We start from the raw sequence: 22703 nt of genomic DNA, 5'->3' as shown, positions 1-22703 counted from the left end.
ACATTCATTATTCCAGAATTAAAATCACAAACACCTGCCAACACAAGTAACTTAGCAGCAGATATCTTCAGTGTAGTGAGGCAGCTTAAAGCACTTATTTAAATGCAAGTCTTTTGGTCAGATAGAATACCAATTAGGTTCCCTTCGAGTATATTGATACAACAGAAGCCTACTTAGCAATCATATACAACCACTCACTCAACAAAATATCCATGCGAAAATCCTGGGCAATTGCACATGTCACACCAGTATTCAAGAAAGGAAATAGGAGTCATTAGTTGAATTACAGACCCATTTTGTGGTGTTGTGTGAAGAGCAAGGCTGGTACCTCACAGTGTAGCTACAAGAGAAGGTAGCTACTGCAAGCAGCATTAACAAATGAGTGATGCAGTTGTGAATACTCATAACATTGCTGTGGAAAGAGTATTGTTTAAAGTTAAACGATTCTACTTATATATGTTGTAATAAAGTGAACCAATATCTTATGTGTTATAGTATCCTCTGTGTCTCCTCCTGATGCAAACCAGAAAACTCACTGTTGTGCCAACAAGTGTATTTTGAAGCAGGATTTTGAAACATACACATTGTCTGAACATTATGAATTACTTCAAGGGTAGTGGGATATTGACACATATCAGCATGGATTCAGAAAACATCATTATTATGAAACACAACTAAATCTTTATTCACAAGAAGTGATGAGTGCTATCGACAGGGGATCTCAAATTAGTATCAACAATGTATGGCAACTCATTTGCTCAGAAATTGAAAAATATTCCTATTCCTAATGACACAGAGCATAGAAGAATTTCAGATGTTTCTGATTATTTACTTGAGGAGTTAATGATAAACAGTATAACAGTTTTGCATTTCCAGTGGACAAAGTGACAGTCCTCGAGTGAAACAGAACTGATTTCTGGCATTCTCCAAAGTAGTGTTATAGGCCCTTTGCTGTTCCTTATCTAGATAAATGATTTGACAGACAATTTGAACAGTTGTCTTAGGTTGTTTGTAGATGATGCTGTTGTTTATTGACTAGTAAAGTCATCAAAAGATCAAAACAAATTGCAAAACAATTTAGAAAAGATATCTGTATGGTTCAAAAATTGGCAATTGACCCTAAATAATGAAAAGTGTGAGATCATTCACATGAGTGCTAAAAGGAATCCATTAAACTTTGATTACATGATAAATCAGTCAAATCTAAAGGTTGTAAATTCAACTAAATATGTAGGAATTACAATTACATACAACTTAAATTGGAAGGAACAAATAGAAAACGTTGTGGAGAAGGCTATACAAAGACTGTATTTTATTGGCAGGACACTTAAAAAATGTAACAGTTCTACTAAAGAGACTGCTTACACTATGCTTGTCGATCCTCTTTTAGAATATTGCTGTGTGGTATGGGATCCTTACTGGATAGGACTGACAGGGTACATCGAGGAAGCTCAAAGAGGGATAAGCACATTTTGTATTATTGCCAAATAGGGGAGAGAGAGTCACTGAAATGATAAAGGATTTGTGGTGAACATCATTAAAACAAAGGCAGTTTTTGTTGCAGCGGCTTCTGCTCACAAAATTTTAACCATCAATTTTCTCCTCCCAATGTGAAAATATTTTATTGACACCAACCTACATGGGATAAACGATCCTCATCATAAAATATGGGAAATTAGGGCTCACGCAGGAAGATACAGGTGTTTGTTTCTTCTGCACATTATACAAGATTGGAATAATAGTGAATTACTGTGAAAGTGATTCAATGAACACTCTCCCAGGCACTTAAATGTGATTTGCAGAGTATCCATGTAATTGTAGATGTAGACTGATATTCATAAAGATGCTCATTGATGACTTGTACTCATTTTGTTGAGGAGTAAAACATTCTGTGTGAATGGGCACACTTTGCCCGAATGCTTACGGGAATCATCACCTTAGTTGGCATGAGTAATGAGTGAATGGGCAAATATCCTTTAGGAATGTTACGAATGTAGGTTATGGACAGCTGGGATTGTGTATCTCATGGGAAGCATTCAAGTGGTAAGTCCCTGCAGTCACACTGTCCTCTGTGCCCTCAGTGGCTCAGATGGATAGAGAATCTGCCATGTAAGCAGGAGATCCCAGGTTTGAGTCCCGGTTGGGGCACACATTTTCAGCTGCCCCCATTGAGGTATATAAACAACACCTGTTGGCAGCTGGGGTTTCAATTAACTATCATTTCTTTCTAGAGAAGCTGCATGGTAGCTGAATAATCATCATTGGTATCTGTTCTTTTGGAATAGTTACTATTCTTCAAATAGTTAAAAAGGCTACACAGCCATTGACCTTCTGTGCGAATGCGCACACTTTTCTCAACTTTTACGGGAATTGTCACCTCAGTTGGCGCGAGTAATGAGTGAATGGGCAAATATCTTTGGGAACATTATGAATGTAGGTTATGGACAGTTGGAAATGTGGGTCTCATGTGAATACAGCGTCTGCCATGTAAGCAGGAGATCCTGGGTTTGGTTCCCTGTTGGGGCACACATTTTCAGCTGTCCCCATTGAGGTATATCAACAACACCTGTTGGCAGCTGAGGGTTTTGATTAATTATCATTTCTTTCTAGAGAAGCTGCATGGTCATCATTAGTATCTGTTCTTTCAGAACAGTTACTATTCTTCATATACATTCAAGAGGAATTTTTTTTCTGAGAGCCAGTACTGAGAACAGCTACAGCTCAAAGCTTTTCTGATATGATAGATACTTTTTTGGATCAAAACGGGTATCATGAAATAGCTGCATTAGAGTATACACAGATGGAGCTCATTCAGTGAACGTAATTCATGGTGGACTACAAGTGGAAGTTAAAGTTGTAGCTCCTGATGCAACATGGACACTCTGCATGCTACATTTGAGGCTTTAGCCACCTTCATGAAGCACTGCAAGTGGTTATAGAAAGAGTTAACATTACCAATGGAAAATCTATACGTTCAACAATTTTTAAGGTGACATGTGGGGAGATGGGTGCTGAGCGCACAGAATTACTGTTTCCAGTGATGCTTCATGGCTTTCAAGGAGTAAAGAACTAGAAAGAGTGTCTGAGTTGAGGTATTCTGTTTCTTAAAAGAGAAAAGTCACTCTCCGGCAGGCTACATAAGCAACGGATATTTTCTACTTAAAATGATTTACTTTACTGACATTTTTGAGAAAATTAATACTCTTAACAATTCACTTCAAGGTAATCATGCTACCGTACTAACTTAGGGTGAAAAAGTAAAGGGAACATAAATTAGTTAAAGCTGTGACAAAACCAAATGGGAAGTGGCATGCTAGATACGTCCCTACTCTAGTGTCACTGTTATGGGGCAGAAGTCATCCAATACTTCCAGTTGAGATAAAAGCCTGCCTCCTCCATTATCTTACAACACTAAATGTTCACTTCAAAAATTATTTCAGTGATGATTTTGAAAATATTAATTGGATTAAAAATCCATTCAAAAATGCTCCTGGGCTTTCATGTGCAATTACATAAGAGCAAGAACAATTTATCAGTCTCACTTGTGATACTTCGCTTCAAAGCGAGTTTAATGAAGTGACTTTGTTGGAGTTTTGGATACATGTTAGCAAGGAATTCCCAATGCTAAGCCAAAATGCAATGAAGATCCTGATTCCTTTTGCAAAAACATACTTGGGTAAGACTGGCTTTTCAGCTTTGGCAACTATGAAGTCTAACTAATGTTCAAAGCTAACTCTAAGCAAAAAACTTTTGAGTTACTGTTTCTGTTAGTACACCATGCCGTGAGAAACTTTCTTCCAAAAAGCTAGCTCACCATCAAACAGAGCTTTGTAATTTAAATTTTTAATGCTCTTGTAATAATTTTTTTCTGAATTGTAAATACTGTTAATTTCATAGTTTTTTAAAAATGAAAATGTGATAAAGACAAGCAATTTGTTCTGTATTTTTGTTATACTAACTCACCTAGTTCTGATTTCTGTTACATAAAGTCCTAGATTCAATTAGTTAAAACTGGGAATAAGGTAAAGAAAATATAAAAAGATGACTAGTTTCATTAATAAAGAAGCTGGGGAGAGTGGAGCTTATACTATTTTGTTACTGTGAATGGGGACCCAGAGAAAAAAGGTTTGAGAACAACTGGTCTAGTAAAGTCACTAGAAGATCAAAACCAACTGCAAAATGACTTAGACATGATATCTCTATGGCACAAAAAGTGGCAGCTGTCTGTAAATAAGGAAAAATGTGAAGTCATCCACATGAGTATGAAAAGAAATCTGTTAAATTTTGGTTGGTTACACAATAAACCACACAAATATGAAGGCTGTCAATTCAGCTAAATACCATGGAATTACAATTACAGACAACTGAAACTGGAATAATCACATAGATAATGTTGTGGGGAAGGCAAACCAAACCAGAGACTACATTTTATTGGTAGAATACTTAGAAAATGCAACAGGTCTACTAAAGAGACTGCCTTCACTGCACCTGTCCATCTTCTGCTACAGTATTGCTCTGTAGTATGGGATCTTTATCAGATAGGACTGACAGAATACATCAAATATGTCCAAAGAAGGACAGCTAGTTTTGTATTATCACAAAATAGGGGGGAGAGTATGACAGATATGATAAGCAAGTTGGGGTAGCAATAATTTTTTGTTTCAGTGAGATCTTTTTATGAAGTTTCAGTCACCAGATTTCTCTTCAGAGTGTGAAAATATTTTACTGTTCTCAGACCACATAAGGAGAAAGAGAACTCACACAGAAAAATTTAATTGTGATTTTTCTCATACACATTAAGATGGTGGAACAATACAGAAATAGTCCAAAGGTGGTTAGAAGAAATCTCTGTCAGGCACTGGCGTATGAATTGCAGAGCTGTGATGGTGACATAGATATAGACTTGTTTTACTAAGGTTTATGCTTAAGCAATTGTTTTGGAAGTAATTCTTCAAGCCAAGTAAGACACCAGAACAATTTAGTGTCACACTGCTGCCATTGTGTTCCCAGTTAACAACTGCTGTGTGATCTGCATAGTTAAGTACCTTGCTGTTGTGCACTGTAGGTAGATATTTAATATATAATATGAACAACGAAGGCCCCACAAGTGAACCTTGGGGCACAACACACTTTACTATAGTTGAACTGGAGCTGCACTTCTTAATAATGTTACCCACTTTGTGTGAGATTTGTGCTATCTGACATCTGTCTTGTAGTATGACTGCAAGAGACTTTAGCTATTCTTCACAAATTTTAAGTTTCCAGTTTATCAAATAGCAACTCATGATATGCATATAACAGATCTAGGAACAAACATAACTACCCTTTCTTTCTCATCTTATTTCATTAATATTGTATCCACTACATCACATTTGGCAGATTTTAAGTAGATTTTTCTAAAACCATGTTGGATTTCTCTTAACAGTTCTTCGACTTTAAAATTTTCTAATCTTGGTGCAATAATTTTTTCTACTACTTTGCTTAGGATTACAATTACACAGATTATTTGAGAGTTTCCCAGTTTGTTGGTAATACCTTTTAGCACTGACTTGACTTACAAACTTCAATTCAAATGGAAACACACCACCACCACCACCACCACCACCACCACCACCACCACCTTCTCCTCCTCCTCCTCCTCCTCCTCCTCCGCCTCCTCCAAATTAGGCCAACTACAGACAATGGATGACCTAATGCTTCTTGGTCTTTCTTTTTCCTCTCTTCCTTTTCATTCTTTTACTTCTTTTCTTTCTCACCATCTCAGAAATGTAATGCATGGACATAATTTTTAGTGATTTGACTTCAAATGATCTTATGCTGTTGACTTGGCTTCTGAGTTTTTCTCTGTTTTGGATTATCTCGAATGCTGCATTATCTTCTTGTACATCTCTTTTGACATTTTCTAGCCACTTAATAGGTGGACTTTAATGATATGATGTAATTGAAGATCGTTTTGCTATGACAGTTTTCTTCCATTCTTAGAAGGTGTCCATAACATTTCAAACATCATTTCCACAATGTGTTCATGGCCTTTTTGGTGTACTTGCAGAGCATGTATTTTCCTTGTTTTTCCAAGTCCAACCCCAGAAATTTCCCGAGAATCTAAACAATTTTAAATAAGACACTCCAAAGAATGGGGTCCTTCTGGCTTAGTATCTTACTTATAGTGCCAGATTTTGGCCTTGTAGGATATCACTGAGTTTTTCTGCCTGTTCTGCATTGGTTTGTAAGTGAGGTCTCATTTTCTGATTCTGACTGCCTCTTTATCCAATCATTGGTTGGATTCATTCTTTTAAGTATTTGAATTGAACTGTCCTTTTAATCTTCCCATATCCACTTGGTGTCTGTGTTCCATAATTTTGTCTTTTCATGTGAGACTTTGAGACTCATTTTTCCAGTGACTTCATGCAAGATTTCCAGTATTCTTTGTGCAGCATTCCATTTACTGGCCAAAAGTGGAATGTCGTCTTCAAAAGGTATACATCTCATTTCCATTTATTTCTATTCTTCTCATGGTGTATTCTACTTACACATCTTTATTTAAAATTTCATTGAAAAGGTGTACCAGAACATGACTGAATTAGTGATGGCATCTTTTTAAGATAATGCACAAAATTTTAGTCCACCAAGTAGAGACTTTGTTCTGCATTTTATTTACAATTATCTGTATTTCAGTTACACCTGTTTTATAAATATACACTACTTTTTGTTCCTGATAGGGGGTTCTATTCACAAGAATCAGAGTTCACATAGCATGCCTGGATGCTCAGTTGGTAAAGGTATTATCTGTGAAAGGAAAGGGTTCACATTTCAGTCCCTGTTTAAAATTTAATTTTAATCTTTCAGGAAGTTTCAAAATATTGCAAACGCCACCACTTATTTCGATGACTATGATTCTGATGAGTGTTGTTAACCCTGTGGCAGCCAGGCTGAAGATAATTATGCCAGTGGGTGTGTGCAGCACTCAGTGCCACATAACATCAAATACCATTTAACTGACAATCTGTTTAGTTTTGTGGTAGAATTTATACCAGGGGTTTTGAACTACAAATAAGATCATTATAACCACAGATTTCAGTGCTATTATAGGTCTTCATCAAAGCAAGTCTTACAAAAATGCACAGTATAGACAAATGGGAATACTGTATAGTCAAAATAAAGAACAAGACATCCATTTAAGAAAAAAATATCATGGACATACATCAATAACCACATATTTCATTCCTCTGGAAAAGCTTTGTAGTCGTTACAAGTCACTATGTTGTGGCTGTGTTGCTTGCAAACAGGCAACTAAATCACCCCTTGCCAAGCACTGTCTGCAACTCAATTATTCCATGAACTACGATGAAATAAGGATTATGACACAGACCTCCAGGTACTTGGATAGTGTTATAAGAGAGTTTACAAGGGAGACATTAAACCTCATGAACCAAGACTCCAGGCACCAACACAATAGAGCCTGGGATCTTGCACTGGAGTACCTGAAAACACAATGGAGGCAGCAGAAGCACTCCACAAAAGATGAACTGAGTGTGTGGACATGAGGAACAAACCTGTCAGAGCACCAGGTGCATTGGACTAAAGACAGAACATGGTAGGATACTTCTAGAGGGAGAGGGCCACAGAGAGAACACCTGGAACTGCACCAGATCAAAGACAGAATGCCACCACGTAACCTGGCATACTGGTCTGAAAAGGGAATGCCTAAGGATGCAGCTATTAGGAGTGGACTGCAGATGGAAGGTGAGAACCAACTACAGAGGGGGCGGGGGGGGGGGGGGGGGGGGGCGGGTGTGTTAGGTATTAATACTGGATCCTTCCACTTGATGAACAGTTTCAGGTAGCACCTGATGAAGACAATGAGTCATATTGTTGAGATATCTAGCAAGAATATCCATATTCTGAAAACCATATGAAGTCTATGGCAAAAGATATTTCTCATTATACTAGTTACTAGGTCTATTTGACCTTCATCACACATGAAACACGGAGAGAATGAGAGCTTAAACACCACTGGGGTGCACACAGGAATTAGTCTAAGATTGTTTCTGTAATCTGTGTGAAATCAAAAAATAGGGGACTGCTGTATATTCCTAGATTCATCACTTAAAGTAAGCTCTTGGAACTGTGTAAGTAGACTTTCACAGGATGGTTCATGTAGTTTTAAGTGTCTGTCAGTTTATTTTTTGCAAAATTTTCATGATGCTCTTACGTGGTTCAAACAAACCTGTGGTCATTTGTGCTGCTCTTCTTTGTATTGATTCAATATCCCTTGTGAGTCCTATTTGATATGGGTTGCCTGTATTAGTGAGGTGTGCTCTGATGATGTTTGCATCTGGTATGCACTGTCCTAGTTGTGTGGCCAATGCCACATTGGCAAAATATATTATAAAATTGTGTAGTCCCAGCTCATCTTTCACATTGCTCATTAGTTCACTTATTTTGGTAGGTGGACAGGACACACAATTGATGTTGCGTTCCTGAGACTGCTGGTGATTTTGGCAGAAATAGATCCCACATAGGGCAGATATGCCACAGTCTTTGCTTCATCTTGCTGTTCTTCCAGGTCATGTGACAGAGTGGCTGATTGAAGGCCCTGCTGAATCTGTTTGGCTGTGTATCCATTCTTTCTGAACACTGATTGTAGATACTCTCTTTCTGCTGCCAAACTATCTGGGTCTGAAAGGTGTGTGCCCTGGGGATCAGTGTCTACAGAACTCGATTCTTCTGATATGTGAGGTGACAGCTGCTGGCATGCATGTATAAATCATTGTATGTAGGTTTGCAATACACACTGTGGCCAAATGACCTATCTGCTCTTCTTTTGACAAGTAAATCCAGAAATGGAAACTGACCATCCTTTAAAAAAAAAAAAAAAAAAAAAAAAAAAAAAAAAAAAAAAAAAAAAAAAAAAAAAAAAAAAAACAATATTTGGGTAGCATGAGTTAAGAAGTTCTAGAAACTCACTCAGCCTCTCCCTACATGAGTGCTCATCACAAACATATCAATCACATCTCTTCTTGAACATATAGTTAACCACTGGAGACAAAAGGTTGCCCATGGCTGCACCTTCTGTTTACTCCTAATATTGGCTCCCTTGCTGAAAATAAGTTGAGATGAGCGTATGCCTGTACAGGTTCAACAGAGCATCAGCAAATATTTCTGCAATCAGCAGCAGCCTGGTGAGCTGGGGTACCACACCAAAATGGACCATTATATCAGATCCTATGATATGTATTTGCTGGAGACATTGCAAGAAGCTTTCTGAGTTGCAAATGTGGTGAATGCACTTGCCCACATACAGGGAACAGCAGTTTCTTCAAGAACTTGGCAGTTGGGTATATTGATTGACCAATGTTTCTGACAACTGGGTGCAGCTGCACACCCTCTTTGTTCATTTTCAGCAGCCCAAATAGTCCAGGTGGAACTGGCACTCTCGACTGTAGTTCTTTGATGACCTTGTCACATATACCAGTTTCCTTTATGAGAATGTTGGTGTCATGTCAAATTTGTCTGTAGAAACACATTGCAAAAATCTGTGTTCATGGTCTTGCAGAAGTTGATGCACTTTTTCATCATAATCAGCCAGCTGTAAACCAGCTGTGGAATTACCTTTGTCTGCTGGCAACACCACAATGTTTCTATCTTCCCAGAACCACTGGAGTGCAAGGCTTTGTCCTGGTGAGTGCCATGCAGGTCTCCCATTAATTTTTTCTGCCATATTTGGTGGAAGTGTGTTGGCTTTCTCCATTGCACTGATGAAATTTTAAATGGGCACATTTCTAGGAGTCACCATGAAGTTAGATCCCTGCTGAATACAAACCATATATGTTGATGATACCATTGTAATTTGAGCCAGTGGTAGTAAGAGGATCAATGAGTTTCTGGAACTTCTTAACCTATGATACCCAAATATTAAATTCACCATGGAACTGGGAAAGTGTGGTCAGCTGCCATTTATGGATGTACTTGTTAAAAGGAGTACATATGGGTTGTTAGGCCACAGTATGTATTGAAAACCTCCACCTATTGATTAATTTCTGCAAGCCAGCAGTTGTCGCTACAAAGGACAGAGGAATGGAGTTCTGAAGATATTGGTCCACAGGGCACACCTTGTCAAACCCAGATAGATTAACAGCAGAAAGAGAGCATCTTTGATCAGTGTTTTGCAAGAATGGATACACAGTGAATCAGACTGAGAAGGCCCTTCGACCAGCCAGTCTGCCATATGATTTAGAAGAACTGCAAGATGAAGCGAAGACTGGTGTATCTGCCCATGCACGATCTATTTCTGCCAAAATCATCAGGATTCTCAGGAAGCATAACATCAAATGTTTATGTTCTGTTCACCTACCAATATACGAAGACTACAGGAAAATGTGAAAGATAACCTAGGAATATGAAAATCAGGGATTTATAATAAGTAATGCTAATGTGGGGTGTCATACACTGGCCAAACTACTAGGGCAGAGGACATCAGATGCAAACAACATCAGAGGCACACCAGACTAAGACAGGCAACTAAATCAGCTCTTGCCAAGTATTGCCTGGTACTCAATCTTTCCATGAACTATGATAAAATGAGGATTCTGACAGAGACATCCAGATACTGGGACAGTGCTATAACAGAGCCTATGGAGGTAAGAATGTTAAAAAACTTATGAACTGTGACACTGAGCACCATCTCAGTAGAGCATGGGATTCTACACCTGAGTTGCTGAAAACACAATGGAGGCATCATCAGCAGCAGAGCTCTACAAAAACACCACAGAGTGCACAGTGTAGACATGTGGAATGGACCATAAAAGAGGTAACACCTAGAAACACACCAGACTGAAAATGTAGTGCCAGCATATGGACAGGTGTACTGGACTGAAGACAAAACACCAGCCCACTGTCTGGAGCACTAGACAAAAACGTGAATGCCTATGGAAGCTTCTAGTATGAGAGGACCGCAGACGGAATGTCTGAAACCAACCGTGGTAGGGGAATGCCACAGGTATGAATACTAGCCTTTAACTCACGAGGTGTGGTGCCTCAGACCGCAAATTTTTGAACTTGCTCTCCAAGGCCAGTTGTGGTGGAATGCTTCTATACTCCCCCTATCCTCCTTAAATGGCCAAGCTTATGATCGTTTGTTTTTGGTTGCATTATCGCTTTCCTTGTTTATTGTTGAAATGTTTTATTGATAGGTGTTGGAGTTAAAATGGTTCAAATGGCTCTGAGTACTGTGGGACTTAACATCTGAGGTCATCAGTCCCCTAGAACTTAGAACTACTTAAACCTAACCAACCTAAAGACATCACGCACACCCATGCCTGAGGCAGGATTCGAACCTGCGACTGTAGCGGTCACGCGGTTCCAGACTGAAGCACCTAGAACTGCTCGGCCACACTGGCTGGTGGTGTTGGAGTCTCCTAGACAGTGCCTCATGAACTACATACATGTTTTCTTCAGTATGGTTCCATATAGCTCAAAATGTGTTCAACAAATGTGTCAGTTCTAAATTTCCTTAGTTTGATGACATTTTAGTCAGTCTATGGAAGAAGTTGCCAGTGATATAGGTAAAAAAATAAATGAAAAAGACGAAGATTTTATATTATCCAGTGATCACAGTTCTGCTATCGAACAAGAATATCATTCAGAGGATGAACTTCCGGAAAGTTGTGATGGGGACCTGTTGGTTTCTTCAATGAAATACTTAAAGTGTCTGTTAAAATTGAATGTGTTCAGAGTGGTGATAAGAAAAATGTAGTTCCCAGCAATCCATGTGAATTTGACAGAGTTTCTTTTTGTAGCTATCGGGTGGAATCTTTATGTGCCAATTTAAACCCTGGAATTTAGTTCTATATGGAAATTTATTTGCTACAGAGATTGTATAATTTTTCAGAATGTAAAATTCAGTACTCTAACAGTCTATTTACGTGTAATATTTAAAATAACCACAGAAAATTATGTGCTTTTGTGTGATAAATAGTGAAATGCTGCAGGCTTTGTTTAGTGCAACAAAATAAACTAGAAGCAGTTAAACAACACTTAAATAATTGTGGAAATAAATGTTACATAGCATAAATTAAAAAAAATTCATATGAGTTTTGCCTTAAATCTTGGTTTAAACATAGGGGTCCCAGAGACTCCACCTCGGGATATACCTTATAGAAAAGTCACCTCACGAGTTAAGGATTAGAACTGTTCCACTTGACGAGCAGTTTCAGGTAGCACCTGATGTAGATAAGAAGTCATCTTGTGGAAATATCATGCACGAATGAAGCTGATATTCAGTAGAATGCCTAATTTAAAAGTTACAAATTAATAATTGAACTCATTACTCCAGTACGGAATAACACATTTTGAGTAAAATTTAAAGTTTGGGAAGACGTACACTTTCCATTGCAAATTTTGCCATTGTACTAATTAGATTCCAGATCCTGCTGCTCAACTTCTGTTTCCTTAATTTTTATGAAGTGAATGACATGCTTAATTAATTAATTAATTAATTTTAATTAATTAATTAAGCTACTGTTTGAGAATTTTCTTAAATTAACATAAATTATAGTAAGTCTAAATATGTCTGCCATACTCGTACACAAGTAATTCATAGTGCAGACACACAAAGTAGTTCTGCAAGCTTTAGTACATTCTGCAAGCTTTTGTACATTGCTAACTGTTCATTTTATATAATGGGTCATTATTCTAACATGTAACTCAGTCCAATCGTAAAATCTAATGCAGCAGTTTTTCAAACCATTACATAGTTTCAGAAATAACAGTATGTTCATATGCCATCTTTATATAGTCAGTTGAGACCTAAAAATGTTGGAGGAACAGCATACAAGCATATATCACGTGTGGAAACCAGTAATCAGTTCAAGATTAGAGTCTGCTTGTAATTTTGTAACTGCTCTTTCATTTTTGTGCATTATTGTCAGTCATTATGAAACTGTGTCCACTGTGTAGTTTGATACCTAATTTGGAATGTCCATCTATCAGAATTCATGTATAAAAAGGCACCATTTTTTCCATTGTTACTCTGGTTAGCACGATATTGAAAGTTCCTGCCTGTGGAAAACACCTTATGTGAGAGGTGGAATTAATCATCATAGGGTTAATAGTGATGATAACTGTGGAACATGTCATGTTGATCAGAAGTTGTGCAGTGCACATTAGCAAACTATTTCCAATAAAGCCAGTTTTACAGCAATCCTATGAACTTCCATTCATCAGATACCAAGAGAAGAATATAAATCACAGGTAGGTAACCTTTCAGGATCATGTGAGTGTTTTGTCAGCTATCTCCTGTGTAGACTGATTGCATCTCTCTATTATTCTGTCAACGAACTGAAGTCTGCCAACTTGAAAAGCTTTTCTTCCACTGTAGCACTTATTTCCCCTCTGCTCTAAACTGTTACCCTTCAAATGTTTCCGTGTATTGTACCCCAGATGGAGCCACATTACTAGGTGATTCCACCAGACATATGGACAAAATCGCAGACCAGCATTCTGTGATTCCCCGGCACAAATAACAACATTTTCCACAGAGGTGACACTAGAACTTTATGTGATGGTTGTCCTGCAAGTTTTGGCATGAAGGGGCTCCACTTCTTCAAAGGAAACAATTGCTTTACCTAAGACTGAGCCTATGTGATCATTTCATATAACTAGAAATTGATATAACCCTGTTACTTGTATGTGCTAACAATAAGCCACTGATATTTTAGTCAAATGACACCACATTTTGTTTTGTTTTGTGAAATGCACAATTTCAAATTTTTGAATATTTTTAAATCTTATCAAGATTTGACTGAATACATGTGTACCTTTTTAGAGATGGTACTTCATTATAGATATCTGTATTATCAGGAAGAAGTCCGAGATTACTATTAATATTGTCTGCATGGGCATTAATAAACAATGTGAATATCAAGAGTCCCAAGATGACTCTCCCTCCAAGATAACATGCTGCGACCTCCATACCAAGAAATCCTCAGTCCAGTCACAAATTCTGCTTGATATTTCATGTTTTCAGAACCTGTGCTGGTTGGCATGGAGAAAGTCATCAAGATATCTCATTATTTTTTAGGTCAGAATATGTTCTAAGATATTACAATGAATTGATTTCAAAGATATAGGATGGCAGTTTTGTCGCGTACTTCCACCAGCCTTTTGTACAAGAGGTATGACCTGCACTTTTGTCCAAACACTGTGCATAGTTTGTTGTTCAAGGGATGTGCAATATATTATTGTTACAATAGGGCTAACTCAGCTCCAAATTTGTTTTAGAAGGTTACAGGTATTTCACCAGGCCCTGGAACTTCACTGAACTTTAATGATTCCAGCTGTTTCTCAATGCCAGTGACAGTAATATCTACAGCACACAGAGGAAGCATCAAGTGACAGACAGCACATTTAAAAGTGGGCTAAGCTATCTCACAAAGTCCTTTATCAGATTTGGAAAACCACACAATTCATACACACACATCTTAAGGCCACACCATTACCTCCAGTCACTGAGGATCACATCCTATTGCATATTGTTGTGATTCCAGCCAACATTTTCCACTGTTTGACATTCACATCTATTTCAGTCATCTATTCAGTGACACAAGAAATAATCTGGGCATAAAAATTTGATTTTTCTTTTGAAAGAAACATTTGAAAATGGACATCCACGTTTCTGCTTTAGCTTTCTTTGCTACTCTCAGTTTCAGTTCCTGTCTTAGCCAGGAGTGTATGAACACTTAACTTGGTGCCACTAATATGCAAAACATATACTTATTATTAGATCTTTGGAGCCATGTGTGCAGTTAATAAGGCTGTTTACAGGAATTACGTGTAGAGGCTCAGCAGAAGTTACACAAGTTGTGCCTGAGGCAGTGAGTGTGCTGACCTCTGAGCCATGCCAATCAAGAAAATCAAACCTGAAATTTTGTCAAAAATATGCAACTGCTGCACCACTGTAGTGACTAAGGTAGTAGTGACTAAGTCTTTCGATTATGCGCAGTACTGCTATAGATCGTATATCTGCCACTTTGCTGCCATCTATGTATGAATGGCTACGAGATGACATTTCTTTTGTTAGTGGCACTGTTTGCAGGTGCTGCAATCCATCACACTTAATCCAGATCACCTTTGCTCTTTAGGTAGTGCACAGCTCTCTGCACTTTTGCGGCTTGAAATCTGAAAGGTTTTTGATACCAGCAGATGTTAGCAAAGCTAGCTTGAAATTGGCTGCCATCTTGAGATTGAAGGACAGAAGCATATTGTAAACATGAACTTCTATTAGGGTCAGTCCATAAATAACACCAAAAACTATTTGGACATGGCATTAACCATAGTGAACAGACTTCTGAGTTCCTCAGCTTTGCTGACCGAGTGTCAGTATGAGGTGGCAGTGCAGTGAGGCATAGTGTATTCACGTTAACTTGGCAGTTGTTGAAAGTATTTTGGCTGTTGATATCATGGCCACTACAATAGTCCAATCTAGTATTTCATGCAATGTACCAGCAACTTGCAGTAACTTTTGCAGTCCCCTTTGTGCACTATCAAAACTAACTGCACCTGTGAAGCCAGTGTTGTTGCCCGATATGTAATAATAAATTATCAGAAACCACACTAGTGTCAATCTCAAGCACATAAATGTCTCCAAACCTCTGATGGGTTTTCCTCGCCACATTTTCCCTAGTACAGCACTTGTTTAGGCTTCTGATCAGGTAGTTTAGTGCAATGAACAATTAAGGCCATTTTGAGAGCAAGGTAGGCCTGTTAGTGAGGTGGGTGTACAATAATCTCCAAAACTGGAGCATCACTCTCTGGTCTAGGATGCTGATAGCTATGTAAACTGCTCATGGTCTTCTGTCACCTGCTGATATATAGAAATGTTCTCCAGAATCATGAACCACATTTCAGGTCCTGCAGGTGTAAGCAGTGGGGTCAACAATTGTAAGCACAGGACAGAAAAAATCAATGAGCCAGCATGCAGAAAGTCATTAACTGATGCGTGTTGTTGCAATGTGGATGAAAACACTGAATGGAAACCTTGTTGCATATGGTTTAATGTCACTTCTCGGCATAGTGGAGGTGCCCAGACACAGGTACTTTTGGTACTGCATTTATTGACTTCTGTTGAGTTGACAAGAGCTCCAAAACTTCAATCTCTTGCTGGAGATGCTGGATGTTGCTGTCAGTTTCATGTAACACCTTATGTGGATCTTCCACAATAAAGTCATATTTTGTGGAATGGGAGAAATACTTGTCCTCAGGGAAATAGTCTCATATTGGGATAACCAATTTAATTAGGTGAAATTACTATATACATATAATGAAAATCACTTTATTGAGTAACTCACTACAAATGTCAAAGGAGGTGAACAAAAAAAATTAGACAGAGGAAACCAGCAAATTCACAGAATGTATAAAAAATTGATTGATCAATTGTTTATTCCCACTTTTATTGTGTCTCTGTGCTTGTAAACCTGACTCATTCCACTTCCCTGTGATCCAGGAGTATCTGTTTGGAGCTTTTTCAGGTGGAACAACTGAACTATGTATTATAGTGAGAAAGAAATGTGGTAGACTTTGAATTATTGAAATAATTCCAAGGAACCACAAGTCAGGTACAAAGAACTCACAGATATGCCCAACAAATGCAAAAGAAGACACTAAAATGAATGCATTGTCATCCTTATACATACACTGTGTGACAAAGAAGAAAGGTTAGTTGTTAATGCCCTGTTAACATTGAAGTTATTAGAGATGGAGCTAATATTTGGATTGATAGGGATTAGGATGGAATCAATTCAGCTTTTTGATTGAGAAGTTGGAACTATTACAGAGAGATGCCAAGTCACCCTGCATGTGTATTGTACACAAGCAGGATAGAAAAGAGGTAAAATGATCCTAGTAACTAAGATTCTGTATCCCCGTCACACATCATATGATGGCTCACAGAATACAGTTGTAGATCATTATTTAGTGCTTCTTGAAAGTCTTGTTAGTCTATAATTCCTTACTACAATAATAAATTTTTTTCTGTGTCATTTTGTTTCACTGAACTGTCACTTTTAGTGAATTTCACAACAGGATGATTAGTGGTAGCAGTATCAGGAATACAGCAATTACAGATGCTTCATCCAAAGCCTGAGCTTGCAGTGAGTAGGTGGCTATAGATTTGGTTTAGTAATTACTTTATAAAACCTGACTACCTTCAGACGTACAGATTCTATATGATTGTCTTTTTTAGTGGCAGTCTAATGAAGTTGAGCCAATTATCGCAACTGCTAATTAATAACTATTATTAAAGCTTACAAGGAACATATTGTATGAATTCAGTTCCATCTGTGAAATGCTTGGTAATTATTCAGTGCAGAAAACTCTTGTAGAGTTTCACTTGGAGTACAGTTAGAAAATGGAATCTTAAGTATCACAAAATACACCAGTTTAAATCAATTACCATTCATAATAATACAAATGTGAAATCTAGCTGAGAGTGAAATTATATCATTGTTCACCCAGAAAATGGAATTGTGATTGCAATATAAAAATTAATAATTACACTTTGGTTATTAAAAATCATGAGACCAGCTGACGGAAGTTCAGGTAGCATAAAAGGTTTTAGATCGGCAATGGCCAAAGTAATTTACATGGGAATGGTTTAGGATACCTATTTCTCACATCCTATGACAAATAAATATGCTCAAGAACTTTAAGCCTAAATTAATACAATTTTCAGTCCACCACATTTAGCATCAGACAATTGTGCTCATTTAAAATGAGTATCAAAGCACACTGAATTAAATAAATGGTTTCAAAAAAATGGTTCAAATGGCTCTAAGCACTATGGGACTTAACATCAGAGGTCATCAGTCACCTAGAACTTAGAACTACTTAAACCTAACCAACCTAAGGACATCACACACATCCATGCCCCAGGCAGGATTCGAACCTGCGACTGTAGCGGTAGCGCAGTTCCAGACTGAAGCGAATAGGACCACTCAGCCACAACGGCCAGCTAAATGGTTTCACAGGTCATAAAGTCTTCAGTTTTGATTATTCAGTTTATCAAAACATGAAAGGACGGACAAATAAGAATTTCTAACACCTCATATGACAGAACAGTGAATGTTTTCACCATTAACTTACTGCTCGTTCTTCTTGGCCAGGATCTTTAGTGGTGTAGCTTTTGTGAATTTTTCCAGCTATTACTCTGAAAAGGTCCTCAGGAAATTTCTCACTTTTTGCATTGTTCCAGAAGCAGTGAGCAGCTGAAGAAAATAAAAAATCAGATTATTTCACTAAATCAAGAAAAATATCCCAGTAATCTCAGTAAGCATGATTTATTAATTAAAAACATTGTCAAAATATTACATCCATGACCATGATCATCATCATCAGCAGCAGCAGCAGCTGACGCTGCTGCCATCACACATGCCACCATCAGAAACCATTAAGTATTTTCATCACAAAATTTAAAGTTCTTGCTTGTTACAAAATGATTTTACATAAATTTTTACATGCGTACAGGTTAGTAACAATAATTCACATGCAAACAAACAGCTGCACTAGGAATGACAGAGAAATAAAAGAAAATGGAGGAAAACAATGGGTAAGTAGGATGCAGGCTCAAGAGACTGTAGGTGGTGGGGGGGGGGGGGGGTGATGGAAGGGGCAGGGGGGGGGGAGGGGAGATGGAAAGTGAGAAAACAGGATAAAAATGGCAGATACAGTGGAAATGACAAACAATGGGAAAGTGGGCAAATAACGAGTAAGAACAATAAAATCAAACACTTAAAGTAATAGCTAAATTAAAATACATAGATAAGACACATCTATACTGCAAGAAAAGTAGAGTTATACCAAATCCTGGTGGAGAACAGGCACAAAAAGTGTAAGAAGTACAGTGTGGAAAATAATTCATACTAAAAATAAGAAAATATTAGAATCACCAATACGTACCTGATAGTACAAATGTAAGAGAAATCAAAGAACCTCCACAAATGTTTGCATAAATATCTCCTACATTTTTATATATTCCCACATGCCATGGAAATTCTCCACCTTTTACAGTTGTACCATGAGCTAGAAGAGGGGAATTTCCAGACCGGTCCTTTCCACATGCTAAACATAGAAATTATGCATATTAAAAAGTAGAAGAAATTGTATATAATTTTCCATATGATTTGAAGCTAATTACAATATCATTTTTCTGAATATCCATTTATATCCATTAGAAGTTTGTGGTGATGTTCCTTAGTGTTTATAACAATACTAATATTTAGTTTTGTAGTAAAGGTTAGTTTGTGCATTTTTTTAAATTCTGAAAGCTTCCTTCTATAACCATGAAAAAAAAATTAATTTCATACTACCAAACATGGTAATTTGATAAGTCAATGGAAAAGTGCTACAAAACAATTGACTACAAGAAGAAGTGCTGGGAGGGGATGGGCAAGCAGGAGAGGGAAGTGAGGGGCAATAATACATAAAATCAGCAAATATGAGAAAAGGGAAGAAGAACTTTAGTCTTATAAATAGGGTGATGACTATATCACACTGTTTCTTTGGTCATGTTTATCTGCATGACTGTATTTCTCTTCACCCCCACCTTCCTCACAGAATCTTCCAGATGTGCGACAAGGACAGTGGTGGATACATATGGGGGCACGCAGGGCACCCCCCACCCCCCTTGCGGGGCTGCCCACATTGCCACTCGCACTGCCCCTGCCAGTCAGCCGGCACGCTATTCGATCATTTCTTTTGTCAGTTGACTCGTTTGAATCGAGTTATCGAGTAGTTGTACTTTCTTACATACCAAATGTGTCCACGTCACTGTTTTTATACATTTCTGTCTGGCACATAGATAGCTAATACATATCTACGAGAAAAGCTGTAGCCATTCTAGTGATCTTGATATCATAAGATGGCACTGTCTTGTATATGTGTATAATCAGTTTCAATAAACCTTTCTTGAACTTTGCATGTGACTTGATTATTTTTTATTACGGCAAATGTAAAGGTAGCTCAAGACATCTTTAGTGCCCCCTCCTTGACGTTTTTCTATATCCACCACTGGACAAGAGCATGGAAAGTTTTGCTCATTCTTGTTATATTTCGTTTTTATGGAATATAACATATACAATAAATATGAATAAACAGTAAAACACCACACAATTGAAAGTATTTCTAGAGTGACTGTCTGACAAAAAAGGTGAAGCATCCAGAGGGGAAGGAGGAAACATAATGAATCTTGTAAAGTTATTTCAGTGATTAGAAAAGCAAACCAAATTTACAACGAACTTGGAAGTATGAACGCCCTTATTATTATGATGTTGCACCCTATCTGGCATTGAAGCAAATACTGATTTGGTCATAAACCGCTATATCCTCTCCTGAAGCAAGCTCATCCACAACTGTTGTCGCTGGTCCTCAATATCCTGCATATTGGTACTGGCACTGGTGCAGAGCTGATGTCAGACATTTCCCATCAGAGACAGACCTGGGAATCTTGCTGGTCAGGGGAGTACCACAACAGTTTGCAGACAGTTCACAAAGACATGTGCCATGTGTGGAAGAGCACCGTCCGATTGAAAAATGGCACCACAATGCTGTTGCATGAGGGGTAGCACACGATGACTTAAATGTCTATGATGTTGTGTTGTGCCACGAGAGTACTACCAGCCGTCCCCCGATGTAATTTCTGAGTGTGCCCCCATACCGTGACACCACGAGTGACACCACTGTACTTCTCCCAAACATTGGAAGGATGGGACCCCTGCCCGATGACGATCGTCTGGGATAGTGTGATGAGGCAGCTTAGAAATTCTGATAGTTGTTGGTAACACCATCTTATATAGGTGCACAACATCTCTGTGACCTTCACACTGATCACTCAACATCTGATGCTGTTCGTGTCCATTATATACACTATCTGCCCTGGCAACAACACTAAACACAAACAACACGAATCTGTTGTAGTGGCTGCTCTACTTGTCACATTAAACTCTAAGTTCAATCAAAAATCTAGGAAAAGACAGATTGCTACTTTCCATAAAGAAGACACATCAAGCTGCAGGCAGGCACAATTAAAACATAATTGTGCCTGTCTGTAACTTGACATGTCATCTTTACAATAAGTAACAATCTGTCTTTTCCTGTATTGCTGATATTCATATCTGGAATTTCACATCAGACCATGTCTTCTAGGTGCTCCATTGTTTTTTCTGCGGTATCTGGAAAGAACTTTCAAAAACTGACTTCACCAACATAACATGCATACAACTTGTTCAATAGGAGTAATAATAACACTGCAAACCAACATTCCACTACCAGGAAAAAAGGGTCAATAAATGTTTACCATACTGGTTTAAAAAGTTCTCAATTTACTTGCCACCTCAAATTCAGATACAACTCCAAGCTTCTGATGATTGTCTACTTCAGTGTCATTGGGGGCTACGTCTAACTGTCACGAAACTAGCAAGGCTTCCATTTTTATGCCCGTATGATGGCATCTAATTGGCTAGCTTATGCCATGATGACATCACGGAAATGGTGTGTACTGAGAAGGCACTCTCTACATCCATAGATTATGTTTGTGTTCTCTATCCAGTGTTGCTTGCAGCACCATCCCTTGCATTTGGTGGTGAACTGTGAGAACTTTCCTCTGTGCTCTTTCTTTCTCAAATGCATGCTTCTGTGCTAGGTGTATCTATTCAAGTTGTTTGCCCATAATCCACTTTCAGCTGCTTGCCCAATCACATGGTCCCAATAGTTTGAAACATGAGCAAGAAACCTAATTAGTTCAAACAAAACCTTAAATTTATTTAACAGGCTGTGCTTAACCGCTGCTGATTTTCGTGAATTCCTACAGTAAAGGTGATGGTGATGCTAAACACAGTGATCAGCAACAGTCTGTACAACCTGAAACACATAACTAATGCCACTATCATGATGAATATTATAAATCCTTCATACTACCTGTCTGATATTATCTTTAATGGGTCCCAGCAGATCTTTAATTTTCCCAGGTGGGCAAAAGACTTGTCTGATTCCTTGCCTGTTTAGGATGCTACCTGTCTTACTGGTTGTTGCACCACAGAATGCAAGTCATGCTATGTGTTGCTCCCGCTGCCTCAGTTGAATGGTTTACTCAATATCATGGTTTACTCTATATCATGGTTTACTTAATATCATGAGCAGAATAGCATTTCTTCTTAACACCATTATCAGATGGTTAATCTCAGAGCTTGCATGGCCTTTATCAGAAATAGTCCTGGCTCTGTGTACCAGAGCATTCAGCCTAGCTCTTTTCAGAACTGGAAAGTGAAAGCTATACCCTTGCAATACAGGACAGAATACCTTCGTTTTCTGTACATGTAATGACTGAGTCATCCATTTGATTTCTGTTTGACCAACACATCTAAGAAAGTTAACTTCCCACTGTAAATCTTATGTTAGGATGTATACCATTCATATGGTGATACTGAAAATGTGTTGTCAGTGTACGGGAAAGAGTAGAATGGACAGAAGGGAGCACTTATCATTACTTGTTCTTCAAAATCCTCCATGAAAAATTCAGGTATGACTGGTGAAATTGGTGAAATCATGGCTGTTTGATCAGCCATTTCATAATAATTTTAACCATACAAAAAAAAAGTGCTTGTCACAGTGTGCTCAACTAAATTCAAAATTTCATGGGAGCATGCCACTGGTGC

The 22703-nt window shown here is 38.1% G+C and overlaps 1 protein-coding gene across 1 annotated transcript in view; it reads right to left on the bottom strand.

The window, feature by feature from the left end:
- Positions 1–22703, bottom strand: part of LOC124804830 (modular serine protease-like) — a 269364-nt gene that overhangs the window by 83305 nt on the left and 163356 nt on the right. Inside the window, exons 8-9 of the mRNA XM_047265176.1 lie at positions 18952–19113; positions 18139–18260 (exon numbers count right to left, since the gene is read on the bottom strand). Of these exons, the coding sequence (XP_047121132.1) occupies positions 18139–18260; positions 18952–19113 (284 nt within the window). The remainder of the gene's footprint in view (positions 1–18138; positions 18261–18951; positions 19114–22703) is intronic.

The sequence above is a fragment of the Schistocerca piceifrons genome, chromosome 7, assembly GCF_021461385.2.
Source record: "Schistocerca piceifrons isolate TAMUIC-IGC-003096 chromosome 7, iqSchPice1.1, whole genome shotgun sequence".
NCBI lineage: Eukaryota > Metazoa > Arthropoda > Insecta > Orthoptera > Acrididae > Schistocerca > Schistocerca piceifrons.
The sequence above is the reverse complement of the archived record's forward strand: the minus strand, read 5'-3'. Positions and strand labels throughout refer to the sequence as shown.